Raw genomic sequence first — 24929 nt, forward strand, 5'->3', positions numbered from 1 at the left:
CATAAATTAAATACATACACAAACTGACTCATTTACTAATATCCACTTGAATGAATGAATATGTGTTATATTAAATATATTCACACATTGACTAATGTCTTGGATAAATGGCTGACTGATTATTTAATTGACTCATTAGTTAATATTAATATTTAACTAAAATGACTTGTGTAATCATCTGTTTCTGGCAAACCACATTAGGAAACGCTCCAGCATTATTCCGTTTAATTCAGTTTTTATACAAGTAGCTACACATTTTTATGATGCTCTTGCGAAGTGTTAGTTTCAAGTCTTACGTGTGATATTCTTCTTGGGCTCGTACCCGGTACAGTATGTGAGTTCTCCACGCAATATCATTTTTGCGCTCTCATAAAGAACTATTAAATGAAGAAGACGCCATCATTTTTAAAGGCGCTCTTCAAGAATAACTGCTAGTAGCTTAACACTAGTGTTCTACGGAGGAAAAGGCCAAGCTCGTCACCTGAACTTCGCGCTGTCGTGACATAATATTTACTCAAATTGACAAGCAGGAGTTGCGGAGCCGCCAGTGCCTGCGAGAACGACAGCAGGTTAGGAGCGGGAAGAGAAGGACAGTTGTGCGCTCGCGCGAGAGGCTAAGACATGAGCCCATCCCGCCGCTCGCTGCGCTTTCGTCAGCTCTCCAGTAGCGCAGGCTGGGCGAACTGCGCTCTGTGCCACAGAGGAGTCTTGTGAGCCGGCAGAATAAAGTGAATCCGGACTCTCGGTGCCACCATTGACACCTGTTGGATTTACTCTTCACAAACTTTGTATGTGCAGGAAAAATAAGGTAGGAGCATTGAAGTGTGGCGCTGGTGCTTTTTCCGTTTTCCTTTAATTACATTTTTTTTTTTTAACCAGTGGTCTGTAGTCATGAAAATTCAGTTATGTTTTTTTGCCAGAGTTAATACTGCAGTAACGCAGCTTGCAAGTCTACCAAAGGTGTAGTCATTTGAAACATAAACGAAATGCTACGTGCTGAAACGTTTGTTTGTTTAAACTTTACAATAAAAGTACTCCAGTTCAGCAATATGCAAGGTGTCCAAGTCGTGATTTGCATGAAATTTGCCAATGTTCCCTGCTATACGAGGTATTTTTTTTAGTTTAGGGAGCAGTATTATCATTATCGTTATCATTTAATTGTCACTTTACTTTTTTATACGAAAGAAATGTTGAAAGTGTTCTTTGCATAAAACCAGAGAAACAACGAAGGAATTTAAGTGTCAGAGTATAATGTGAAAATCTGTTGTAGCGGAGTCAATTCAGATCAGAGTAAACGAATGGGTAGTTCGTATAAAATGTGGAAATTATTATTTTTTCAGCTGTTTTGTGGTGGTTAATTGTACTAATTGTGAAACTCAACACAAAGCTTCCTAGCTTCTTACAGCTGCAAGTAGAAGTGTGAGTATGGCACTACCCAATAATGAATGGACTTTCGTCCCGTCCAGGAAACGTGTCTGCCTTAGCTTCTGCTTGAATGTACGGAGGGTCATTTCTGCACTGACCAGAAGAAGTAGCGTGCGAAAGGGGTTGTTAAAATTATGCTTCTAGTGTCTCAAATTCTAATTGACGTTTCCAGTGTGCTTTGCCTCTTTATGGAATGAAAGTCTTCAGGTTTTTTCTAAGAAATTCAGTCGAATATGGTTAAATATGTACTTGTCATGTTTATGTTGTATTCAGTTGCTTGTTTTCCCTTTGTTCCTTGCCCCCCAAATGTTGCTCAAATTGTCCGTTTTCTAAGCAGTCAATGAATTATTGAATTTATCAGGGGACACAGTTGTAAATCAAGAGAATAAGTAAATTCCGCTTTTGAAAACATATCTCAAAGTGGTCATTTCACCATGAACAAAAAGAGTGTAATCTAGAAAGGTGTTTAAGTGGATTACGTGCTATTATGGGTTTCTGAAATGATGATTAATTGTGGTAATAAAGAAACTGAACTTAATGAATTATTGATTAATACAATGAACTATTTGTTCACTCTTGTTCACTACTGTTGCATATTATGAATAATTTTTTAGTTAAATCATTTGGTGTTAAGTCTTTTCTAACTTCAGTTTATTTAAGACCTGTTGTGTTCTGTGTGTATGCACGACCATTTTGAAGTTGTCCTTTTCCATGAACCTGCCAAGACAGGCCAAGGCAACTTTTTTTAATATTACCTCCCAGTCTTTGAAATTTTTAATGAGTGTTATTTAAATAGCCAATAAACTAAATTTTCAAACTGAAACCATTTCAGTATCTCTGTGAGTGTATCATTATTTACAGTATTTTCATTTTTGTTTTTTTTCATGTCATATTGTGCCAATGGTCATAGAAGAACATTGATTCAATTTTCATGTATAATAAATATAGAAAATAAAATGAAAGGACTTTGCTATCACACCTAATTTTAATAATTTATTTCTACATTGCTGGCTTATAAAATGTATAAAACATTCACTACAGCTGTGTTATCATTATATGATAAATGCAATTTATATCATATGTTTGCAGCTCTGATTCATCCTGTTTATACATTGTTTACTGAATCCAGGACACAATGGATCTCAGACAGTATTAAAAGTAGTAAATATGTTTTGTAGTCAGCCTACAAATTCAGTATCTGCTATATAACTTTTACATCTATATTAAAATGGCAATGGTTTTTCAGTGATGTTCAAGATACACTCATAAAAATTGATATAATTCATTTTTTGTTGATGCGACTGCTTCTGGTTTGTCAGTAGTCTCCCACAATCCCAACTCATGCTGTTAGGCTGCCTAAATTGTATAGGGTTTCTTTAGGTAGAATTGGCATTTATGTAGCATGGAAAACTGGATGTACTTTAAGGGGCAGTAGTATTTGGCGATATACTGTACAGTATTTATCCAGTATACTGAGTAAAATTCTTCTTCCGGTAAGGATTTTAAAAATTATATTTTATTAGTATACTAAACATTAGTGGAAACTTGTGAACACATTTGATGGTAAAATACATAACTTTCAAAACTGTATTTGCAAAAAGGAAAAGGCAATGCAAGGTGATTTTCTGTCTGTGTATTAGTCTCTTAAAGATCAAAATTCTTTGTATTGACTTGTATATAAACTATGTAATTAGTGAGTCTATACCTTTAAGAATATAACTTGGAATGCTGTGTAATTCAGCAATGGAAGTAAATGGTGGCCAATGCTGGAAACAGCAATTTCAAAACATCCATGAAAAAATGTCAAGTTACTCATGTTGCGTAATCCACATAAACTCATCCACTTGAATACTCAAAACGTGTAAAACACATGCATTTTTTGCTAAAATATTGGTAAACTGATTCCACTGTTAAATTGAAAGTACCCCACAACCTAGAACCCTTTTACACAGGGTCATGCGTTTAAATTGAAGATTGGACTTTTAGTCCATGTATCAGTGGGAGAGGTGGATCTTTAACTCAAATGCACAACCCTGCGTGAAAGGGTTCTGGACTAATTTAGTTCTAACATAAATAACACAAATAGATTTAACAGTATTTTAGTTGAAAATTCACATGGATAACTTTACGTATATTATGTGACACAATAACAGGATATTTTTTCATAGGTGTTTTGATATTGTTTGCCATTTACAGCATTGACCACTGTCCACTTTTATTGAAGCTTAAACTGGATTAGGTCAGTTTCCATGAAAATATGAGATTCATTTTTTCCTTGGCAATCACTACAAAGAACATGGGATAAGTAACATTTTAAAAACATAAATTTTTGTGTGGATTATTCCTTTCATTATATTGTTATTTAGATTTTGGCTATACCCCACTCTCATAGGTAACACTTTAAGTGAAGAGCCTTCCCTGATATCAGCAGAGTATCTGTAAATGGGTATGCAGCTAGAAACTTCCAGAACTACAGTATTTAGGGATTTCACATTAGGCCAGTGGGAGCCCTCACACCACTCATTGCTTCTCAATGGAGACTGATCCTGTAAATCTGAAGTAAGCGTACAGAGGCACCTGGATCCATTAGGTGGTTGTCTCTGTGGTCATTGATCTTCTGAACTGCCAGTCAAGCCTTAGGGGTGTAATATAATATATTATTTCTAAGATAGGCATAAAGGATGATCCTTACCAGACCAGAACTAAATTTAGACCAGCGAGATAACATAGAGCTAAGGTTTGTCAGTTAAAGAGTATTGTTGTCTAATGTTTGGTAAAGCAGATTGAAATGCAGATAAAGAACCTGTACTGGTAGAGGTATATGTGGGTAAGTAGACATGCCATCCTGTCAGACAGTCAAGAACACATGACCTGAAAATCATGACATGACATGAAAATCAGACATTGCAGGGCAGATAGGATGTATTTTCTGTTTTCTTTGCTTAGTATTACAAATCAATCAGCCACAACATTAAAACTACTGACAGCTTAAGTAAATATCATTGATTAAGTTGTTACAGTGGCACCTGTCAAAGGATGGGATAAATTAGTCAGCAAGTCAGTTCTTAAAGGTAATGTGTTGGAAGCAGGAGAAATGGGCAAGCGTAAGGATCTGACAAGGGCCAATTTGTAATGGCTAGACAACTGTTTCAGAGCAACTCCAAATCAATAGATCTTGTGAGGAGTTCCTGATCTGAACTGGCAACAGGGTTATGGGCAGCCAAGACCATTGATACACGTGGCGAGCAAAGGATAGCCTTCTGGTAAGATCCACAGAAGAGCTACTGTAGCTAAAATTGCTGAAAAATATTATGCTGGCCATGCAAGAAAGGTATCAAAATATAGTGCATTGCAGCTTGCACATCTGGCTGCATAGCTGCAGATCAGTCAAAATACCCATGCTGATCCCATCCACTGCTGAAAAGCCTACAATGCGCACATGAGAGTCAGATCTGGACCACTGAGCAGTGGAAGAAGGTGCCCCAGTTTGATAAATCTTGTTTTCATTTAGATCATGCTGGGTGTGTGTGTATGTCGTTTACCTGAAAAAGAGATGTCTGCAGGATTCACTATTGGATGAAGGCAAGCTGACGAAGGCAGTGTGATGCTCTGAGCAATATTCTGCTGGGAAACTTTCGGTGGTTGTTACTTTCATATGTACCAGTTGTCTAAAGATTGGACCACATACTCTCTTTCGTGGAAATGGTATTCCCTGATGACAGAAGCCTTTTCAGCATGATAATGTGCCCTGCCAAATGTAAACCTTGTTGAGGAACGATTTGAGGAATTTTGGTAAATTACCCAGATCTCAGTTTGATCGAGTATATGTGGATTGTGCTTGAAAAATAAGTCCGCACAACTTATAGGACTTAAAGGATTTGCTGCTAACATCTTTGTGCCAGATACCACACAACACTTTCAGAGGTTTTGTGGAGTCCATGTCTCGACGGGTCAGAACTGTTTTGGTGGCATGAAGTGGACCTACACAATATTAAGCAGATGGTTTTAATGTTGTGGCTGATGTTTAATTATACTGTACCAGCCTATGTTTCATTTAAAAGCTTGTATTTTAATATGGCATAGGACTTTTTTTGTAATTCTGTTTCATAGTGAAGGTGGCACATGGTGCAATTGAAGTTGTACATACGGCTATACCCATTAATGGACTGACATCCTGCTCAGCTTTACCTTATCCCTTATACCATTTGTCTCTGATTGTTAACAACACTGCTTTCCAGACAGCAAGCTCAGGGAATGGAAGGATGAAATAATGGCTGAAATAGATTCTGTCTTTAGTTATAGCATGTGTGCACAGATGAACGTGGTAGGACTATTAGGAGTTATAAGATTAGCTAAAAGAAACAATGACAACTGAAAACATAACACTTAAAATGGACAGTAGGAACATTCAAGCCCCTGTCATTTTTGTACTAGTGTAGGGTCTACTATCTTTGCATTCACTAAGCACCAGGCGCTGCCTAACTATGTAACTTTGCTCCTCCAGCATGATTATGCAAAAGCTGTTACTTCCCTTCATTGAGTCATTAGCTAATTTCTTTGCAGTGACACATTTTGACTGAACATTGCTATAATGCTGCTATTTTTCCAGTTGGTCAAACTTAGCAAATTTGCATACAATGTTATTATTAGCAAGTTTATTTTCATGATTACTATTTTCATTTCTGTAATTTTCTGAATTTAAAATAACACTATTACTATACGTGAAACACATAATGATGTGTATTAAGCAGTGGTACTCAACCAGCGACTCTTCAAAGGCCTGTTGCAGCTCTTTTAAGTCCTACTTAAGAAAAAAAATCTCTAAGATATAAGAAAAAAAAAACATTGTCAGCAGAAATCATTTCATTGTCATTCTCGTACATCAATCTATTATGCTCCCAACCCTTAACTACCTGAAAATCACAAACACAATTCACCTAAGGTCTCACACTAGGAAAACTATCATGAACATTGGGAAACTAGCATTTAGCAAAAATGGTTAAAGAATGTAAGAGACACAAATATGAAGAGGAATACTGGGCATTTAAGGAGGACTAGGAACTCAAGTTTTGGTTTGTGTTCCTCACAGGTGGCGCAGTGGTAGTGCTGCTGCTTTGTAGTAAGGAGACTGTGGAAGATTGTGGGTTCGCTTCCTGGTTCCTCCCTGTGTGGATAGTGCTTTGAGTACTGAGAAAAGCGCTATATAAATGTAATGAATTATTATTTGTGTCAGGTGGTGCAGGAAAATTCATCTGTCTGCTTTGTGATAATGTAATTTCGCAGTTTTAAAGGTCCAATTTGCAGCACCATCACAAAGCTAAACACCCAAAGTTCAGTGCCCACTTTCCGAAGGGTAGACCACTATGGGCCGAAATGCTGGCGAGACTCAAACAGAACCGAACTGCTCAGAAAAACTTCTTCCACATTGACATTAGTGAAATGGTGACAGAGGCATCCTACTAAATTGTGCATGAACTGATAAAAAAAAGAATTGGTGAAGGATTGCATACTACTTGCCTGTTTGACGCTGTTTCCCAACAAAAAAGACCTGGAACAAGAGGCAAAAAAAAAATTCAACTATCAGATTCTACTGTGGCTAGGAGGGCATTGGACATTTCAGAAAATATTGCAAATATTCTCAAGGACAAACTGTCATCCACAGAGTCTGTCAGCCTTGCAATGGACAAAATCCTGGATATCAATGATACGCCACAATTACTCATCCTCATCTGAATAATTATCAGTGAGTTTGACATTACAGAAGAACTGCTTGACATGGTTCCACTGAAAAATGGAACAATGGGTGTGGAGACCAAAAATGCTGTATTGGAGACGTTGGCAAAGTTCAACTTTGAACAAGAAAAAATCACAGCATTCACAACGCATGTCGCAATGGTAATGCTTGGTAAGAAAATTGGGGCCATGGCTTTGCTGAAAGCTGCACTGAAAAATGAAGAAGTTGCTGAGGGCATTTTCTTATACCATTGCATTGTGCATCAGCAAGCCTAATTTGCTAAGTTCAAGAGTCTAAATGACATAATGGCAAATGTACTCGAAGTAGTTAATTGCATCAGGGCCTGTGTGAAAAACCATTTGAACTTTAAACTGCTATGTGAAGAGTTTAACACTCATTACAGTGATTTGGTATTTCACACTAAGATTAGATGGCTATCTAAAGGACGTATGCTTGTACATTTCATAGATTTGCTTGAACCACTGAAAGCCTTTAATGTCAGCCAACGGGGGACTTCCCAGTTTTCTTTTTTGGATGACAAAGAGTAGGTACTTTCTGTTGCTTTTCTGTGTGACATTACACAGCACTTGAACCAATTTTATCTCAAGATGCATGGAAGAAACAACACTGTGTATGAACTCTATATGGCTGTCAGAGGATTTTCTGACAAACTGGATATACTCGAACACAGTATCCATGGTTCTGATTACTGATTTCTTCTCCACTGTGCAGAAAGTGATGGTGATGTTTGTAGATTCTGCCCCGTCATTTCAGTCACAGTTCTGTGATGTGCTAACAGAGCTCAAGCAAAACTACAAATCAAGATTCTGTGGCTTCAAGAACCAAGGCAATGTGTTTGCACTTGTGAATAATCCATTCATGATTGAGATCAACAAAATGAAGCAAATAAGTGACCAGCTTGGAATTACGCAGCTTGAACTAGAGTTTGCAGAGTTAAAGGGTTCAGATGAACTTTTACAAATTGGCAGGGCATCTTCCAAACATCTTCAGACTTGCAAGACGCATCATCTCAGTGTTTCCATCCACATACCAGTGTAAAACAGCTTTCTCTGCACTCTCAAAAATAAAATGCTGCAACTGAAACAGATTGACTCAACAGCACACAACAGAGGTCCTTTGAATTGCCGTTTCTACAGCAGAGATCAACTACACATCTCTTGTGTGACAGAAGGATTGTCAGAAATTGCATTGAGTGAAGTAAGTACAATGTTGCTCTTCTAATAACCCCTTCTAATCTAAAATATTAATGTAGGCTACAGTAGAACTGAAAGTTTGTTTCCTTTCTCCTTCAGGAGGGGATACAGGAAAAAAAAGGGAGAAATTGCATTCATCAGCATTGTACTGTATGTTACCTGCTGTTTTGGACTGTGAAAAAAGATCAGCAATGTGCTGTCAGTTTATTACCCACTTTTAATGGCTAGGATGATCAGTAATGCTGTTATGGACTTTGTGATTAGCACTTTGAAAATCGTTTAATAATGATAATGTTGAAACAGTGCCAGTAATGTTGAAATTTGTGTTTGCAGTGAAAATAAATTACAGTTATTAAATCATGTATTTCATCCCTTAAAAATATACATTGTCCTTATTCTCAAATACATAATGGTTTCAGGGAAGAAGGGAACATTTTTGGATTATGGCTCTTGCAAAAATATTTTTGTCAATGTGGCTCCTGAGTAGGGCAAGGTTGACGACAGCTGACATTAAGGGTCAGGTTCTGCAGATGCAGAAATTTAAATGATTATAAAAACTATGATACAGTACATTACAAAGCACTTTAAAGGATTAATTCACCCAAAAATGCTATTTTGTACATATTACTTACGCATGTAGTGTGTAGTGATGTCCAAGAAAAATGTTTTCATGTAGAAATTAGATAACAAAGTTTTGACATCTATGCTGACTAATGCTGGAAAACAGAAAACAATATAAAAAAACATGAATAAATCTTATGTAACTCTTGTTGCATAATCCACATATCAAATCATCTAGTCTTATAGTATTTTTTGTTTTTTTCAAAAACACAGTATTGAATGAACATTTGAATTGAAGACCCTGCTCCCCACCTCATTCATTTTTCTCAGCCACACTACATATTACATGGTAGTAAGTAGCATGTAAAAATAGCATTTTGGGTGGAATACCCCTTTAAGAATAGCTAAAGAAATTACTGATAGATTTACATTAGTCCTAGACTTCTTATAGCCCTATGATTTAAGGGAGGGTATGGTGAAGGGGCTGATGAATGGAATTCTACATCATCAATTTACAATCATTATAAAATTTTTGTTTATTATTAATTTTAATTTCTGAGTATTCTAATGTATTTATGAACTCACAACCAAACAGCATTAATGAACTATAGGTCTCACACTTGTAAAATGTATTATTGTTCATTCTTATGTTAATCTTGTACTATTTAGAAGGTAAAACCCAATGGCAATATTGTAATATTCCCAAGTTATTTTTCTGTGTTGACTTGCAAACATAGCTATTTGATCACATCAAATAAAAAAGAAATGAGGATCAATGGAATAAAACATGGTACAGTATACTGGGTTGTATCCTGGAAAGAAATTACAAGTAATTGATTCTATCAGCTGAAAATGTTTCTTTAACATCCCATTTCATTTTGGCTAAAGTTGACTCAAGTATATAACAACAAACCTATACAAAATAATTTAATACAGTATATAGTGATATTTAATTTTAAACAAATAATGCTTGTAAGGAACATTTTTCTTATTTTTTGAAAATGCAAAATGAGGCTTCCAAAAACATACTTAGTATTTTGAGTAGTTGGTATGGCCGAAAATCCATATCACTGTTTAATTTAAAATTTTGATGGTTTCAGTATATACCAGTATAATGTACAATGTTCAAAACAATTAAGGGAACACTTAATCATCACAGTCTAACACTGAGTTAATTAAGCATTAGGGATATCAATTTGTCCAGATACAAACCATAAGTGATTGTTTATCAACTTCATGAAAGTGACAACAGATACACTGGAGAGGGAACAACAAGAAAACCCCAAAAAGGCAATGGTTTTGTAAGTGGTGGCCACAGACAGTAGGACCCTCCTTATACTTCCTGACTGATTCTTCTATAGTTTTGCATTTTTGCTAGTGCCCTTTACATTACTAGAAGCATGAGGTAGTATTTTCAGCCAATTCCTCTAGGATGGCACATCCATACATGTAGTTACAAGAAGGTTTGCTGTGACTCCTAGCACAGTTTCAAGAGCATGGAGGAGATACCAAGAGACTGGTCATTATACAAGGAGAGCTGGACTGGGCAGTAGAAGGGCATCAACTCAGCAGCAGGATCGGTATCTGCTGCTTTGTGCGAGGAGGAACAGGAGGAGCACTGCCAAAGCCCTACAAAATGACCGCCAGCTGGTTACTGGTATGTATGTTTCTGACAAAACTGTGACATGATGGCCCAAAATCCTGTAGTAGGACCTGTGCTCAGAACCCATCACCATGCGGCTTGATTGGCGTTCTCCAGAGAATACCACAATTGGCAGGTCCACCATTGGGACCCCTTTCACTTCACTGATGACAGCAGGTTCACACTGAGCACACATGACAGATGTGAAAGAGAGTGGAGACACCATGGTGAACGTCAACATCATCCAGCATGACTAGTTTGGTGGTGGGTCAGTGATGGTGTAGGGAAGTATATTCTTGAAGGGTTGCACAGACCTCCATGTGCAAGGCAACAGTACCCTGACTGCCATTAGGTACTGGGATGAAATTCTCCGAGACACTGTCAGACCTTATGCTGGAGCAGTGGGTCCTGGGATCCTCCTGGTGTAGGATAATGTCCGGCCTTATGTGGCCAGAGTGTGTAGGCAGCAAGGTTATTATAGTTAACGAAAACTAAAATCAAAACTGAAACTCTTATTAAAAAAACATTTTCGTAAACTGAAATAAAATAATTAACAAAACCGAAATGAAAAACTAAAACTAAATGAAACTATTAAAGTAGCTGGAAAAACTAACTGAAATAAAATAATAATTTACTATAATATTTTTAGTTTTCGTTTTTGAATGAATATTCTTGCCGTTAGTCTTTAACCCTTGTAAGTTTTCTCTAAAACAAAGTCATCCACCACGAACCGCCCGCATATATTCATCCAGTGAACGACGGCTGGTGATGGAGGGCGGCTGTTCACACAGCATTTGCGGTGACAGAGCAAGCTGAGTGCGGGTGCGTAAAGCGTGAGAAATAGAAAGCGATTTGTGTGCCGCCTTTCTTTGTGCTTGTTGTATATCAAGATGTAATTCAAACGGCTGAAATCAGAATTTGCTGGTCAACAAAACGTTTACCATATGGACAGAAAAATCACGAGTGAGTAATGTTTCAGTTTATTTCTCAGGTGTCTGCTTTTTCTTGACGGCAATTTACCTGCCATTTCGCACAGGATAAATCATTTTTACTTTCTCATATATGAAGTATAGAGAAAGTCCATCCATCCATCCATTTTCCAACCCGCTGAATCCGAACACAGGGTCACGGGGGTCTGCTGGAGCCAATCCCAGCCAACACAGGGCACAAGGCAGGAAACAATCCTGGGCAGGGTGCCAACCCACCGCAGGACACACACAAACACACCCACACACCAAGCACACACTAGGGCCAATTTAGAATCGCCAATCCACCTAACCTGCATGTCTTTGGACTGTGGGAGGAAACCGGAGCCCCCGGAGGAAACCCACGCAGACACGGGGAGAACATGCAAACTCCACGCAGGGAGGACCCGGGACCGAACCCAGGTCCCCAGATCTCCCAACTGCGAGGCAGCAGCGCTACCCACTGCGCCACCGTATAGAGAAAGTATAGTACGGTAATCATGAAAAACTTCGACCTCGATATTTTGATGAATCTTGACATTATAGACTAAACAGTGTCCAACAATACTGTTTTTTTGAAGTGTGTGTGTGTGTGTGTGTGTGTGTTTGTGTGTAAACACGATAACTCAAAAATGCAACTAGATAGATGGATGAAATTCAGCATGTGGTTGTTACACCACAATTATAGATCTGTATTAACTTTTGGGCCAAATCCATCAACCGGAAGTGGTACTTTACCTGAACACATACTCGATTTTTTTTTTTTATTTATACAGCTGCAGAGTCCGATTTATTCAACTTTACTTTTATAATAATAATTGTTCAATATATTATTAATTTGATTTGTTGTTGATGGTTCCTTAATGTACATAGTATAAATATATAATCATTGTCTTGTGGGTTACTCCTCAAATATCCATCCCCATATCTGAGTATGCAAGAAAGTTGAGGGGAGAGCACTCCCGGTTTTTGAAAATAAAACGGCACTGATTGAGAGACTCACTAGGTCATCAGACAAGATCAGCATATTGTTGCTGACCAATCACTTTTGCTTTAAAAACAGTTTAACAATGAAGCGATACAAACAAAGGTAGAGAGTCTGACAAGTAATGAAAAACTAAACATACTAATGGGTTTTTGTATTTATCCCATATTTATGAATTTATCTTTTTCATATTCACAACTCAAAATACCTGATATTGTGAAAGGAATACATTAGCAGAATTATATTTTAAAATATTTGTCACCCTTTTTTCAATGTTTTTTTCTCTCTCTCAAAACAGATAGTTGAAATATCATATTCTTTTTGTTCTTAACATCAGCCTTAGCATACATATTGCATACCAGGGATTTTTCCTGCCTTATATTCAAACCTGCTGTGGTAGGCTTCAGATTTCCTGCAATCCTACTCTGGATAAACAGGTTTAGGTAATGTATATGTTGTTCTTAATTTCAGACACTGTCTCTGTTGTTTTATGCCTGTCCGTACTCCTATTACCTGCTCTTGTTCTGCTCATTATGGGTTTACTGTCCTTTATGGTGTTCTATTCAAGACTCAGTGCCCCTAACCTTGACACTACATGCTTGTTGTTCTTTGTTTCCCTCAATACAGCTAGGTGGGGTCTATAGACTGATTCAAGTCTAAGAGCCCTGTTCTTCCTAAGCCCCTGTGATTTTCATGAGAAAATATTTTAAAAATTATAAAATTGTGTAAAATTGTTCATATTCAGTGTCTAGTTTTGATTATGCTTGTTTTTATCAGACAAAAACAAAACCAGATAGTAAACCATGTAGTGTAGTAAGCTTCCACTAACATTAAACTCATATCCAAATCTGTTAAGTGTACAGTTCTGTCTGATTGTGACACAAAACTAACTCCGTAGGAGCTCCATGCCATAATTACTAAAACTAAAACTGAAACCAATATACATAAAAATAAAATAGAAATGTCTTTGTGAAATAAAAACTAAACTAAAACTAAAAATACATGATGAAGGAAAACTAAAACTAAACTGAATTTCCAAGTAAGGTCAGAAAAAATATAGAAATAAAAACTAATATAAAAAGGCAAAACTATAATAACCTTAGTAGGCAGTCCCTGGATGATGAAGGCATTCATGCCATTGACTGGCTCGCACGTTCCCCACACCTGAATCCATCTGAGAAACTCAGGGATGTTATGCATTGGTGAATCTGACACCACCAAGTAGAGCCACAGACTGTCCAGGAGCTCACTTTTGCCCTGATCCAGGTCTGAAAGGAGATCCCCCAGGTGCCCTACAGGCACATGGGCACCATACCCACTACTGAGTCAGATTACAAGTTACTGTGATGAAATTCATGCAAGTTGGATCAGCCTGTGATTTCAATTTTTGACTTTGATTTTTGGTTTGATATTGAATTCATCAACCAGTTGGTGATTTTGGTTTCCATTTACTATTGTTATGTGATTTTGTTCTTAACAAATTACACAGTATTACTCAGTAAGGATTTTCCACTTGAATATTTTGTTCATTGCGATCCAATGTGTGATGTGTTCCCATAATTGTTTTGAGCAGTGTATTTTGAGTATATTTTTCATTTATGCCACAGCCAAGCAAACATGGTGCAGGACTTGGCTTCTTCCTGTTTGGGTTGGATATTTCCTGTTTAGTTAAAAAGCTGAAATTTGTCAGAGTGAAACATTTAGGCCAGTAGGTGTCCGCTAAGAATGGACATTATATCAATATTTAGTGGTAAACCCCCAACAATAGAAAACTATATATCCCAAAATCTCAAAAATGATTTAACTGATTTGATTGAAATTTAGTGACATTTTTATTGCTCGATATTTGTCAGTAATAAAGCTGTAGCAAGCTGGACATTCTTAGGCAGTGCATCCTCTTTTTGCTGTGGTCTGGCTAGTGCTGGGCGGTATACCGGTTCATACTGAAAACCGTTTTTTATTTTTTTTATGATATGGATTTTTCTTATACCGCAACACCGGTTTAAATTGCCTAAACGACGTTCGGAACGTGGCGCAGTGGGAAACTGTTCAAGTGGGGACCTTTTTCACTGCTACACCGCTAAACACAGATTTGTTGCACTAGGGCTCTTTTTCATTGCTACACCACCAAGTAGGTAGCATTCCGAAACTGAAGCCGATGATAAAGTTGAACATGATGAACAGAAGAACTTTTGCCGAAAAAAAGGAGTCACTTTAGTTTTAAAAGGTCAGATGTGTAAATACTGTTTCTATACTACTGGATAATACTGCAAGCCAAGTTGTACTTGTTTTATTTGTTTTCAATACAGTGTAATGTACCTGGGTACTGTGTAATAGTGCGACGACATGTTGACTTTATTCTCGACATTTCCACTTTAATCTTGACGCTTATGACGAGAATAAAGTCGACATGTTGACTTTATTCTCGACATTTCTACTTTATTCTCGCCATTTATGTCAAGATTAAAGTCAACATGTTGACTTTATTCACGGAATTTGTCATTAAAGTAGAACATCGTAAACTAAATTTCATCGTAAAATGAATATTTAATTTACTAGATTTTCTCAAACCCCGTCATAAGTTATATAGCACATTAAATGCTTTGTGTTAAGTGATTCTTAAACTGACTTCTTCTTGCACTAAGAGGAGGCGCCGGCAGCAATCGCCGCACAGAATACATTCACTTCATGATCTTCCTGCTCTCTGAACATTTAGAATGCTAAGATAAATACTTAATATAATTTTCATGGTGAAATGCATTAAAGCATGCATTAATCATATGGGGACACGGCGGCGTGCGTGCCTTGCATTTGAATGTTTTTCTGGTGGGTTTACTCGGCGTGCTTCAGTTTCCTTTCAAAGTCATGTAGGATGTGGGGTTTTGTTGTGCTATATTGACCCTGCTAGTGTATGTTTTGCTTGTATTCATGCTGCGATGTGCTGACGACTCGTTCAGAGATGGGCGCAACTCTGAATGGATGGCATAATTAAACATGTATAACGAAGATATTTTTAAAGTTCTGAACACTCCGTGGGCTAAGTTTATAACTAGTTTTAATTTCACAAAGATGTGGTGATTGGTTATGTGGTGAAAGAAAAAGAAAGGATAGGAACTGGGATTTTGGTACGTCAGATAGAGACAGCATGCATGCAATAAAGATAGCCGCTCAGAAGAACATGCATTGAATTCTGTGTTCGTGTCTCCAACCAGCAGATCACAAACCCAACATTTACACAATATTTAAGTTAAACCTGTGCGATAGCTATTCATACATCCAGTTTTTTGGAGCCTCGTCACACCTGCCATAAAGTTCTCTACACTGAACATACACCTGGGGACCCCTTACTGCGAGGGAGCAGCACTACCGCCTCACTACCGTGCATGTGTAATACCTGCTTTAATGCATTTCATCATGAAAATGATATCAAGTATTTATCTTAGCATTCTAAATTTTCAGAAAGCAGGAATATCATGAAGTGAATGGATTCTGTATGTTGATCGCTATCTTCTCTTAGTGCGGAGGATGTCAGTTTAAGAAGCGTAGTGATTAACCACTGAGTCGGGGAACGCAACACAAAGCATTTAATGTGCTGCATTAATTTATGACGGGGTAAATTAAGTAATTGATTAAACATTGATTTTGGGAAGAAGTTTAGTTTACAACATTCTACTTTAATTATGAAGTAAACTATGAGAATAAAGTGGAAATGTCGACTTTAATCTCAACATAAACGGCGAGAATAAAGTGGAAATGTCGACTTTAATCTCGACATAAACGGTGAGAATAAAGTGGAAATGTTGACTTTGTTCTCGACATATAGTTTGTTTTTTTCTTCCCAGTATAGCTTAGCTTGAAGCAAGGTCCATATTAATGCAGTTTGCCTAAGTGATGGTTCAGTTGGTAAAGATGTCATCACCAAGTTGCACTTGTTTTATTTTATTTTAATTTGGTGAATACTGTGTAATGCACCTGGGCTTGAAGTCTTGAAGTAATAGTGCAACTATCAGTAATAATACTATTATTTATTTTATTGTTATTATTTATTAGTTTAAATATTATGCAGTTTAATGATGATAAAGTTGTTTAAAAAGTCACTTTAACGTGTCAGTGGACAGAGATTGTTAACATTAACAGAAAGTGTAGTTGGTTTAGAAAAAATATTTACTATTTATTCCTTTTCTAAGACATATTCGGTGCAATACAATTTTTGACAAGCACTTCTGGATATTTTACTAAGTCTAAATGCCTCTTTGTATGGTTGAAAATATGTTGTCAAAATTATAGTTTGTTTTTGCAAAATTTGTTCAATAAAAAGGTTCTATATTTTGACTGCATCTGTCATGCAATGTGATACCTTCTCCATTAGTGCCACCCCCTTGAAAACTATCACTTTATGGGGCAATGCAAAACTGTATTAATACTTGTGTGCACATTAAAATGTTGACAGTGGAATAGGTTATTCTTAGCCAGTAATTGCAGTGGAAAATGTGGTTAACATCCACTCATGCATGGGGAAAAAAATACCGTTGAATACCGTGAAACCGGGATAATTTAGAAAAATACCGTGATATAGAATTTTGGTCATACCGCCCACCTGGCAGAGACATGGGGTATGCAGTTCAATGAAATAAACACCTTAAGCAGAACATACAGTATTCCCTATTCTATCTGCTTCTTCTTACTCCACTGATTGGATTGTCAAGTGCTCTTATAAAGATAAACTTTAAGTAAACGGGTGGGGGAGGGGTGGTTGGCAATTAGGAGGGCCATCATGGTGTTAAAATACATGCAGTATTGTCAGAGAACTAAAGGGACCTTTTGGAGGTTAGACCACAGTATGCCATTGCGCTGTGGTTCACAAAGCAGAAATAGGGAAGTACTGGTATAGATTACGGAGGGTTTAAGGGCTATAGTGCAATTGTTAATATATCCACTTCAACTGAAAATGCATAAAAATCTGATGAAATTATGTGATCCAAATTTTTAGCAGAATATAGAACACTCATTCTGCATATAAAGGAAGCCTCACATTACAGTAATATCTAAAAAGGTTAATATGTTTATAACCAAAATAAAATAATTTTACAATATGTCATTAATTTAAAACAATCTCTGTGAAAGTACGTCTACACTTTTTTTGCTCAAATTATATGAGGACTTAGGAGTAAATATAAACTTTTAACTAAAAAATACACATACACCAAAACCGTGTCTTGCTTCAGGGGTGATGAAAATGACTGTATAAATGTACATTAAATTATAAATTTAGTGTAACTAAAATATTTAGCACTCTGTTTCAATGTCTTAAATGAAAGATTTCAATAATTTTAGAATTTGTGAAGTAGTGGACATTATAAGGTATTTAAGTGTTTAAAATAAAACACCATATACAATATGTATGTATGCTGTAATGTTTATATCAGTGCAGGAAAATAGCTGATATGCAAGCTTCTGATAATACTGGACAAGAAACACTTTCAAATGTTTTGTATCATGAAAGATTTTTGATGAATATGATCGACAGCTTCATTTTGCAAATGAGTGTATCGTATAGGGATTTGGGGTAACATGAAGCAACTTTTATTAATTGCTTAAGGTTGCTGTCGCATTGCATTAGTTTAACTAAGCTAACTTTATTTTCTGCTGATTTTCCTTTATGCTCAGCAACTGATGCTTCTCATTTCAGTGTCTAACAATAGTTGGCCAGCTTTTAAGGATTCCACTTAGCCTTATACTACTTTTCCATTGTTGCAATGTCCTGGTGAAACCTTTCACAATGTTTGTTACTGACTGCACCACAATTAGCAGGGAAGAAGTTTAAGTGTAGGTGCAGAAAATGAATCTTTAGCAACATTTTGCTTTTCCAGGTTTTGCTTGCATTTGCGCTGTCAACCAGTTGCTAGCTGGGTGCTCTGTAGTTGATAAAAAGTTCTCAGCAACATCCTTGAATGACTTCCATGTGTTTTCTGCTGGCTCCACTTCTTTTCTCATCAGTTCAAACTATATATGAAGAGGAGGCAAAAAATATCTTTGTTGGATCAAGAAGTGCTTCATGTATCACACTTTCCCAATAATATGATGAGGTTGCCATTCTAATTGAAACAGCCCCTTCAAATTTTAATTTTATTCATTCTATCCACCAAAGAAATAAATGTGATAGTTGGCAAATATTTTCTCAAGTCCGTTTAATTGTAAAAGTACCAACCTTGGCATTTTTGTTTCTTTTGAATATCTAACTGTTGTTATTAAAGGAGTGTCATGTATTATGATATTAACCATCTATCATACACCAAAACATAATGTCTCCTTCATCAATGAATTTTCACATTTACTATCTATCAAAATAACTAACAAGTTTTTAATAGCAGATGATTTCAGTTTTCATATTGATAATCAATCTGACACCAAAGCAATGGAGTTTATGTATCTTGGTTAATCCTTTCATCTTAGTTAATATGTTACCCAACCATACATTATATTTATTAACATCCATATGCTTTAAATAGATGTAACACAGATTTCCCCCTTTTTCAATATCCATTACTTCTCCATGTAACTAGAACAAACAAGGATTATCATTGTTAAGAGACAGTATTTTCATGTAGCAGCTTCTTTCACATTTTCTAGTATTATTACTAATCATTTGGAAGCAGTTTCTTATTCTGTTACATCCAAAAATATTCACAGCAAGGTGACCATTTCACTACTAGGCTGAAGTTCGCAGCTGACATAGTATTTCCAGAAAAGCTGGTTAAAAAATCAGTAAGTACTACAGTTCTGTGGAAAAAACTAAATTATAAAGTCAAAATTTATTTTGTAAGACTGAACAGTTAATTATGAAATTGTGAAAGCACAAATAACTAGATGTAATATAACTGTCCATTCTTATTCCTGTAAAATTACTAGGGGGCTTCACCCCCTGCTCACTTTGCTCGCCAACCCCCATGTTTGGTTTTCTGGACACAATTTAAAGATTTTTTTTTCTTTGAATTGTTGCTATTTCATTAGTTTCACTTTTATTTCAGAACTTATGTAAAAACAATATTTGGAATCTTTTGAGTCCAAATATGCTGAATCTTTTAAATGAGGTCAGTGAGACATGTGTTTAATGACTTTGTCAGGTTTGAAATAATGACAACTGGAACGCGAAGCACATGCAGAGCAAGATACAGAATATGAAAGCAGAAAAAAACGAAGTGTCAAAAAAAAAAGTAAACATCGCATTAGCGCAAAAAAAGAGAAATTATTACTCGGAGAAGTAACTAAAAGGCGAATAGAGATCGAATATATGGACACAAGTGATATGTCAGAAGTATGTAAATATTGTAAGGCTTTGAAGTTTAAGTCAGAGAATTTCAAAAACGTGTTTTACCTCACATGCATTTATTGGATACTTTGCAAAAAAAAAATATTAACTGCTGATGATGTAGATCGCTTTGTCTGTGCTGAAATTCCAAACAGAAGAAACCTATCCTGAATTACTGTATCTCTAACCTGCTCTGCATGTGTTTGGCCCTTTTGTTTTTTAACCTCTTTATGACTTTTTACTTTGTTTTCTACTCTGTCTTTTATCTCTGACCTTGCGTTGTCCTGCATTTTTTTCAATGACACCTGGTCTGTGGTGATTATTTTCCCTTTTTCAAGTAATAATTTCCGTTTGTTTGCGCTACTGCGATCTTTACTTTCTTTTTTTATACTTTCTAATTTTCCTACTTTCATATTCTTTAACTTTCTCCACATTTGAATCACGCATGCTTTTTTTTTTTTGGAGCCTTTCGAATTTCACTGCGTTCATAATCTGCTCTGCATGTGTATAGCGCCAACGTTTGTGAACGTCTTTATGAAGTTCTACTTTGTCTTTTACTCTGTCTTTTAATTCTGACCCCGATTGGAGGTGCTTTGTTTCAATTCCACTTGTTACGGGCTGATAATTACTTGCCTTATTTTCTGAATTTGCACCTAGATTATTTTTTCTTTTTTCTTTCCAATGCTTTTGAGTCTCTTTTCTCCGCACTGCTTTCTTCTTCACTTATTCGTCGACGTTTCATTTATAACGTATGTCCTTATACGCTTTATATGCGCTGAGACCCTGGATCTGTAAGTGCTCAAATCCTTCACAAGACTGAATGTTTTGCTGCCCCGTTGTCTTATTTGATAGATTGTAATTAGGGTGTGTCTTGCAAGACTCTCATGTTCTATGTCATCGCAAGATGGTCATGGGTCAATCTCTTGACACAATGTCTCATGTGTAAGGTCCGCAGTCTTCCGTGCTGTACTCCGCCCAGTCACTTAAAACCAAAAAGCCCTCAACCTGGCTGGGACGCTACAGTACTTTCGAATTTTACTGCTTTCATATTCTGTACCTTTCTCTGCATGTGTATCACTCCATCGTTTGTTTGAGCCTTTCGAATTCCACTGCTTTCCTAATCTCTTATCTGCCTTTTTTTCTCTCCAATGCTTTTGAGTCTCTATTCTCCGTATTGTCCTTATACGCTTTATATGTGCTGAGAGCATATGATCTCTGTGTACTACATGTTTTTTGATGGGTGTGCTGTTATATGATATCTTTTGTAAGTAGGGCGTGTCTTGCAAGAATCTCATGTTCCACGTCCCTGCGAGACGGCCCTGGGACAATCTCTTGGCACCAAATCTCATGTTTACGGTCCCAGCTAGATGCACCGTGGCAAGTCTCTTTTGTCTCGCGGGTCTTTTAAATGTCTTCCGAGAAGATCACGTATCGTAGCCTTGCTTTTGCTTTCCAGGATTTTTTTTTATTATAATAGAGAGATAAATGACGCTGTAGGTAATCCAACACTGCCTTTCTCAAGTGTTGAGTGTCCGTTTAACCCAGAACCACCTGTTGAATGGATGAACAAAGCATTAGTGAACGATAATGAAACTTTTCTGGCTTTTTTTACAGAATAAAAAAATATCAGATCTAATACAGACCTCTAGATCTGAGTAAGTCGAACCTCTGCCATTCAGTAAAATGAACCAAACTCCTTTACAGAAATATGTGTACTGTACTTGAACATTATAGAATAATTTCTCAAACTCAGATCTTCCACCCGCATCCTCAATATGGTCCCTAAAGACTTTTTCAAGGAAGTCTTAGAGTGCTTACTCAGCAATGCTCTTGACATAGTTAACTGATTAATAGATTTTGGCATTTTTCCAAATTCACCAAAGTGTAGTAGTAAAACCTTTTCTGAAATAAAATAACCTTGGTTATCCTGTTTAGGATCATTCCAGACCTGTCTCTAATGTGCTGTTTTTAAGAACAATTCTAGAAAAGGTGTTTTTGGAATCTATACTAATAAAAGGCAAAGCCCTCACTGACTCACTCACTCACTGACTGACTGACTCACTCATCACTAATTCTCCAACTTCCCGTGTAGGTGGAAGGCTGAAATTTGGCAGGCTCATTCCTTACAGCTTACTTACAAAAGTTAGGCAGGTTTCATTTCGAAATTCTACGCGTAATGGTCATAACTGGAACATATTTTTTGTCCATACACTGTAATGGAGGAGGCGGAGTCACGTATCGCGTCATCACGCCTCCTACGTAATCACGTGAACTAAAAACAAGGAAGAGATTTACAGCACGAGTCAAACGCGGGAACGAAGGTAAATGACGTTAATTTTTGACTGTCTTTTAATACTGTGTAAGCATACATATTAACACATGTGCAATTAAACGTGTGCATTTACGGGGTGATTTCTCAGGCTTAAAAGCTCGCCTTTTATCAAACGTGGGAACAAAGGTAACTGACGTTGTTCACTGTCTTTTAGTACTGTGTAACCATACATATTAACACATGTGCAATTAAACGTGTGCATTTACGGGGTGATTTCTCAGGCTTAAAAGCTCGCCTTTTACTAAAAAGGTAAATGCAAAACTATTTTCAATCAGTTTAATGAAACGCTCCCGTTAAGGATTGCAATAACATATTCGCGAGATAAAAGAACGAAGTAGGGGGAAATGACGGAAGAGCCGCAAACAGCGAAGAGCAAAAAATTAATTAAACAATTGAGAAGGGAGCGAGTGAAGCATTCAAGCATGTTCATAAGGGAAACAAAGCACGGTGTAAAACGTAAGTTTAAATTAAGTTTATAGAAACGCTCCCGCTGCGGATTGCAATAACATATTCGCGAGATAAAAGTTTAATGAGAAGACACGAGGTATAAACGAACCACATGCCGTGGCGCAACGTTAGGGGCAACAGTTTCAACCATTCTATGATCTGCTTCTCGCAACTGAAAGACGGCACATGGCGGATGTTAGCCGACTTGCTGACCGCAACATTAGGGGCTTCAACTCTGGCGCTGACGCCACATCTCAGTGCCAACACTTTCCAGACTCTACTTAAAAGACATGCCCTCCTCATTGGACAGTTAAAAAGACCAATCAAACTAACGATGACACCAAGTATTACCCAATCAAAAGTAGGAAAGTAGGCATCTTCATAAAATGCGTGTGGGATGATTTGCATGAGACGCTGCTTTAAAAAAAATGATAAAAAAAATACGGGAGAAATCCCGTCCAGTATTGATTCAAAACGGGACGCGCAATTTCATTCTCAAATGCGGCACGATTCCGTATTTTAAAGGACGGGTGGCAACCCTACAGTGCCAGGTAACCACCCATACAATCAGATTGTGATTCAGACTACGAATGCAATGAATGTAATTACCCCGATCTACATACAAGGCGAAAGTCTTGCAACATTCAAAGATGATGGTTTGGGATAAGTACACCATACAACATAAAAGAGCTTATGAAGCCTTGAACCGAAAAAAGCAACATCTCAGAGATCGTAAAAAAAAAAAATAGGAGGTAATGTCGTTTTACTCGCTGTAGATTTTATTCAAACATTACCAGTTATTCCATGAGGGAGACCAGCAGATGAACTCAACGCGTGTTTAAAATCCATGCTTCTCCCACGCTCGGTTATATGTCGCGTGTTCTCGGGTAGGTACACCAAAAAATGTATACATTTAAGCATGTAATGGACAAACAAAAAATGAGGTATACCCGAGGGCACTGCAGTAGTACTTAATCTAACTTTACTTCTTAAATGTTAATGTTTTACTGTTTAATAATTTATACGCTTCTTATATGTTGTTCAAATTCTTTTATCAAAATACCAGTGACAGCGCAATGCACGATAACATGGAGTGAATACACCATACGCATCCGCCCACGGCCGCCCTGGTGTGCGCAGATAGGAGTTGATTCTACAATAAAATAAAATAAACATAAAAAGAGTAATACAATCATCACCCATAAAGCGGATAGTAGACGTGACGTACTATATGTGTACCAGATTTCAAGTCAATAGGTGAAACGGTTTGCGAGCTACAGGTGATTTAAAATCCTGGACAGACACACAAATTGCCACGGTAGCAAATTACAGAAGAAGATTTTACTGTTTAATAATTTATATTTATATGAAATGTGCTTCTTATATATTACTTCATATTCTCATATGATAATGATGTTAATATTTATATTGATTTCTATGTTATTGAAACTGCATGTATGTGTGTATATGTATGTGTATATATATATATATATATATATATATATGGAGTTTGCATGTTCTCCCCGTGTCTGCGTGGGTTTCCTCCGGGCGCTCCGGTTTCCTCCCACAGTCCAAAGACATGCAGGTTAGGTGGGTTGGCAATCCTAAATTGGCCCTAGTGTGTGCTTGGTGTGTGGGTGTGTTTGTGTGTGTCCTGCGGTGGGTTGGCACCCTGCCCGGGATTGGTTCCCTGCCTTGTGCCCTGTGTTGGCTGGGATTGGCTCCAGCAGACCCCCGTGACCCTGTGTTCGGATTCAGCGGGTTGGAAAATGGATGGATGGATATATATATATATATATATATATATATATATATATATATATATATATATATATATATATATACTAGCAAAATACCCGCGCTTCGCAGCAGAGAAGTAGTGTGTTAAAGAGGTTATGAAAAAAAAAGGAAACATTTTAAAAATAACGTAACATGATTGTCAATGTAATTGTGTTGTCATTGTTATAAGTGTTGCTGTCTTTTATATATATATATATATATATTATATATATAATATACACACACACATAAACATTTATATACATATACATATATATACATATCTACATATACACATATCTACATATATATACACACATACATAAACACACACATAAGACTTATTGACTGAAACGGGCTTTCACGAAAACAGTTAGGGCTTTGCTACAGGATACACCCTCCACAAGTTAACCAAGTAAAAATAAAATATATATTTCTATTTTATTTAAACCTTTTAAGTTCATATGCATAGCCCCATTTGGCTGTTTAATTTTTTTTTTCTTTCTTCAGTAATATTTAATCTCCTTAAAGAAAAA

General features: G+C 36.8%; 1 protein-coding gene across 1 annotated transcript in view; it reads left to right on the forward strand.

The window, feature by feature from the left end:
* The first annotated feature begins 413 nt into the window (after positions 1 to 413).
* Positions 414 to 24929, forward strand: part of LOC114652083 (muscarinic acetylcholine receptor M1-like) — an 89998-nt gene continuing 65482 nt past the window's right edge. Inside the window, exon 1 of the mRNA XM_028802275.2 lies at positions 414 to 808. Coding sequence (XP_028658108.1) covers positions 791 to 808 — 18 coding nt within the window. The 5' untranslated portion in view covers positions 414 to 790. The remainder of the gene's footprint in view (positions 809 to 24929) is intronic.

This window comes from Erpetoichthys calabaricus, chromosome 1 (genome assembly GCF_900747795.2).
Source record: "Erpetoichthys calabaricus chromosome 1, fErpCal1.3, whole genome shotgun sequence".
In the NCBI taxonomy this organism is placed as follows: Eukaryota; Metazoa; Chordata; class Cladistia; order Polypteriformes; family Polypteridae; genus Erpetoichthys; species Erpetoichthys calabaricus.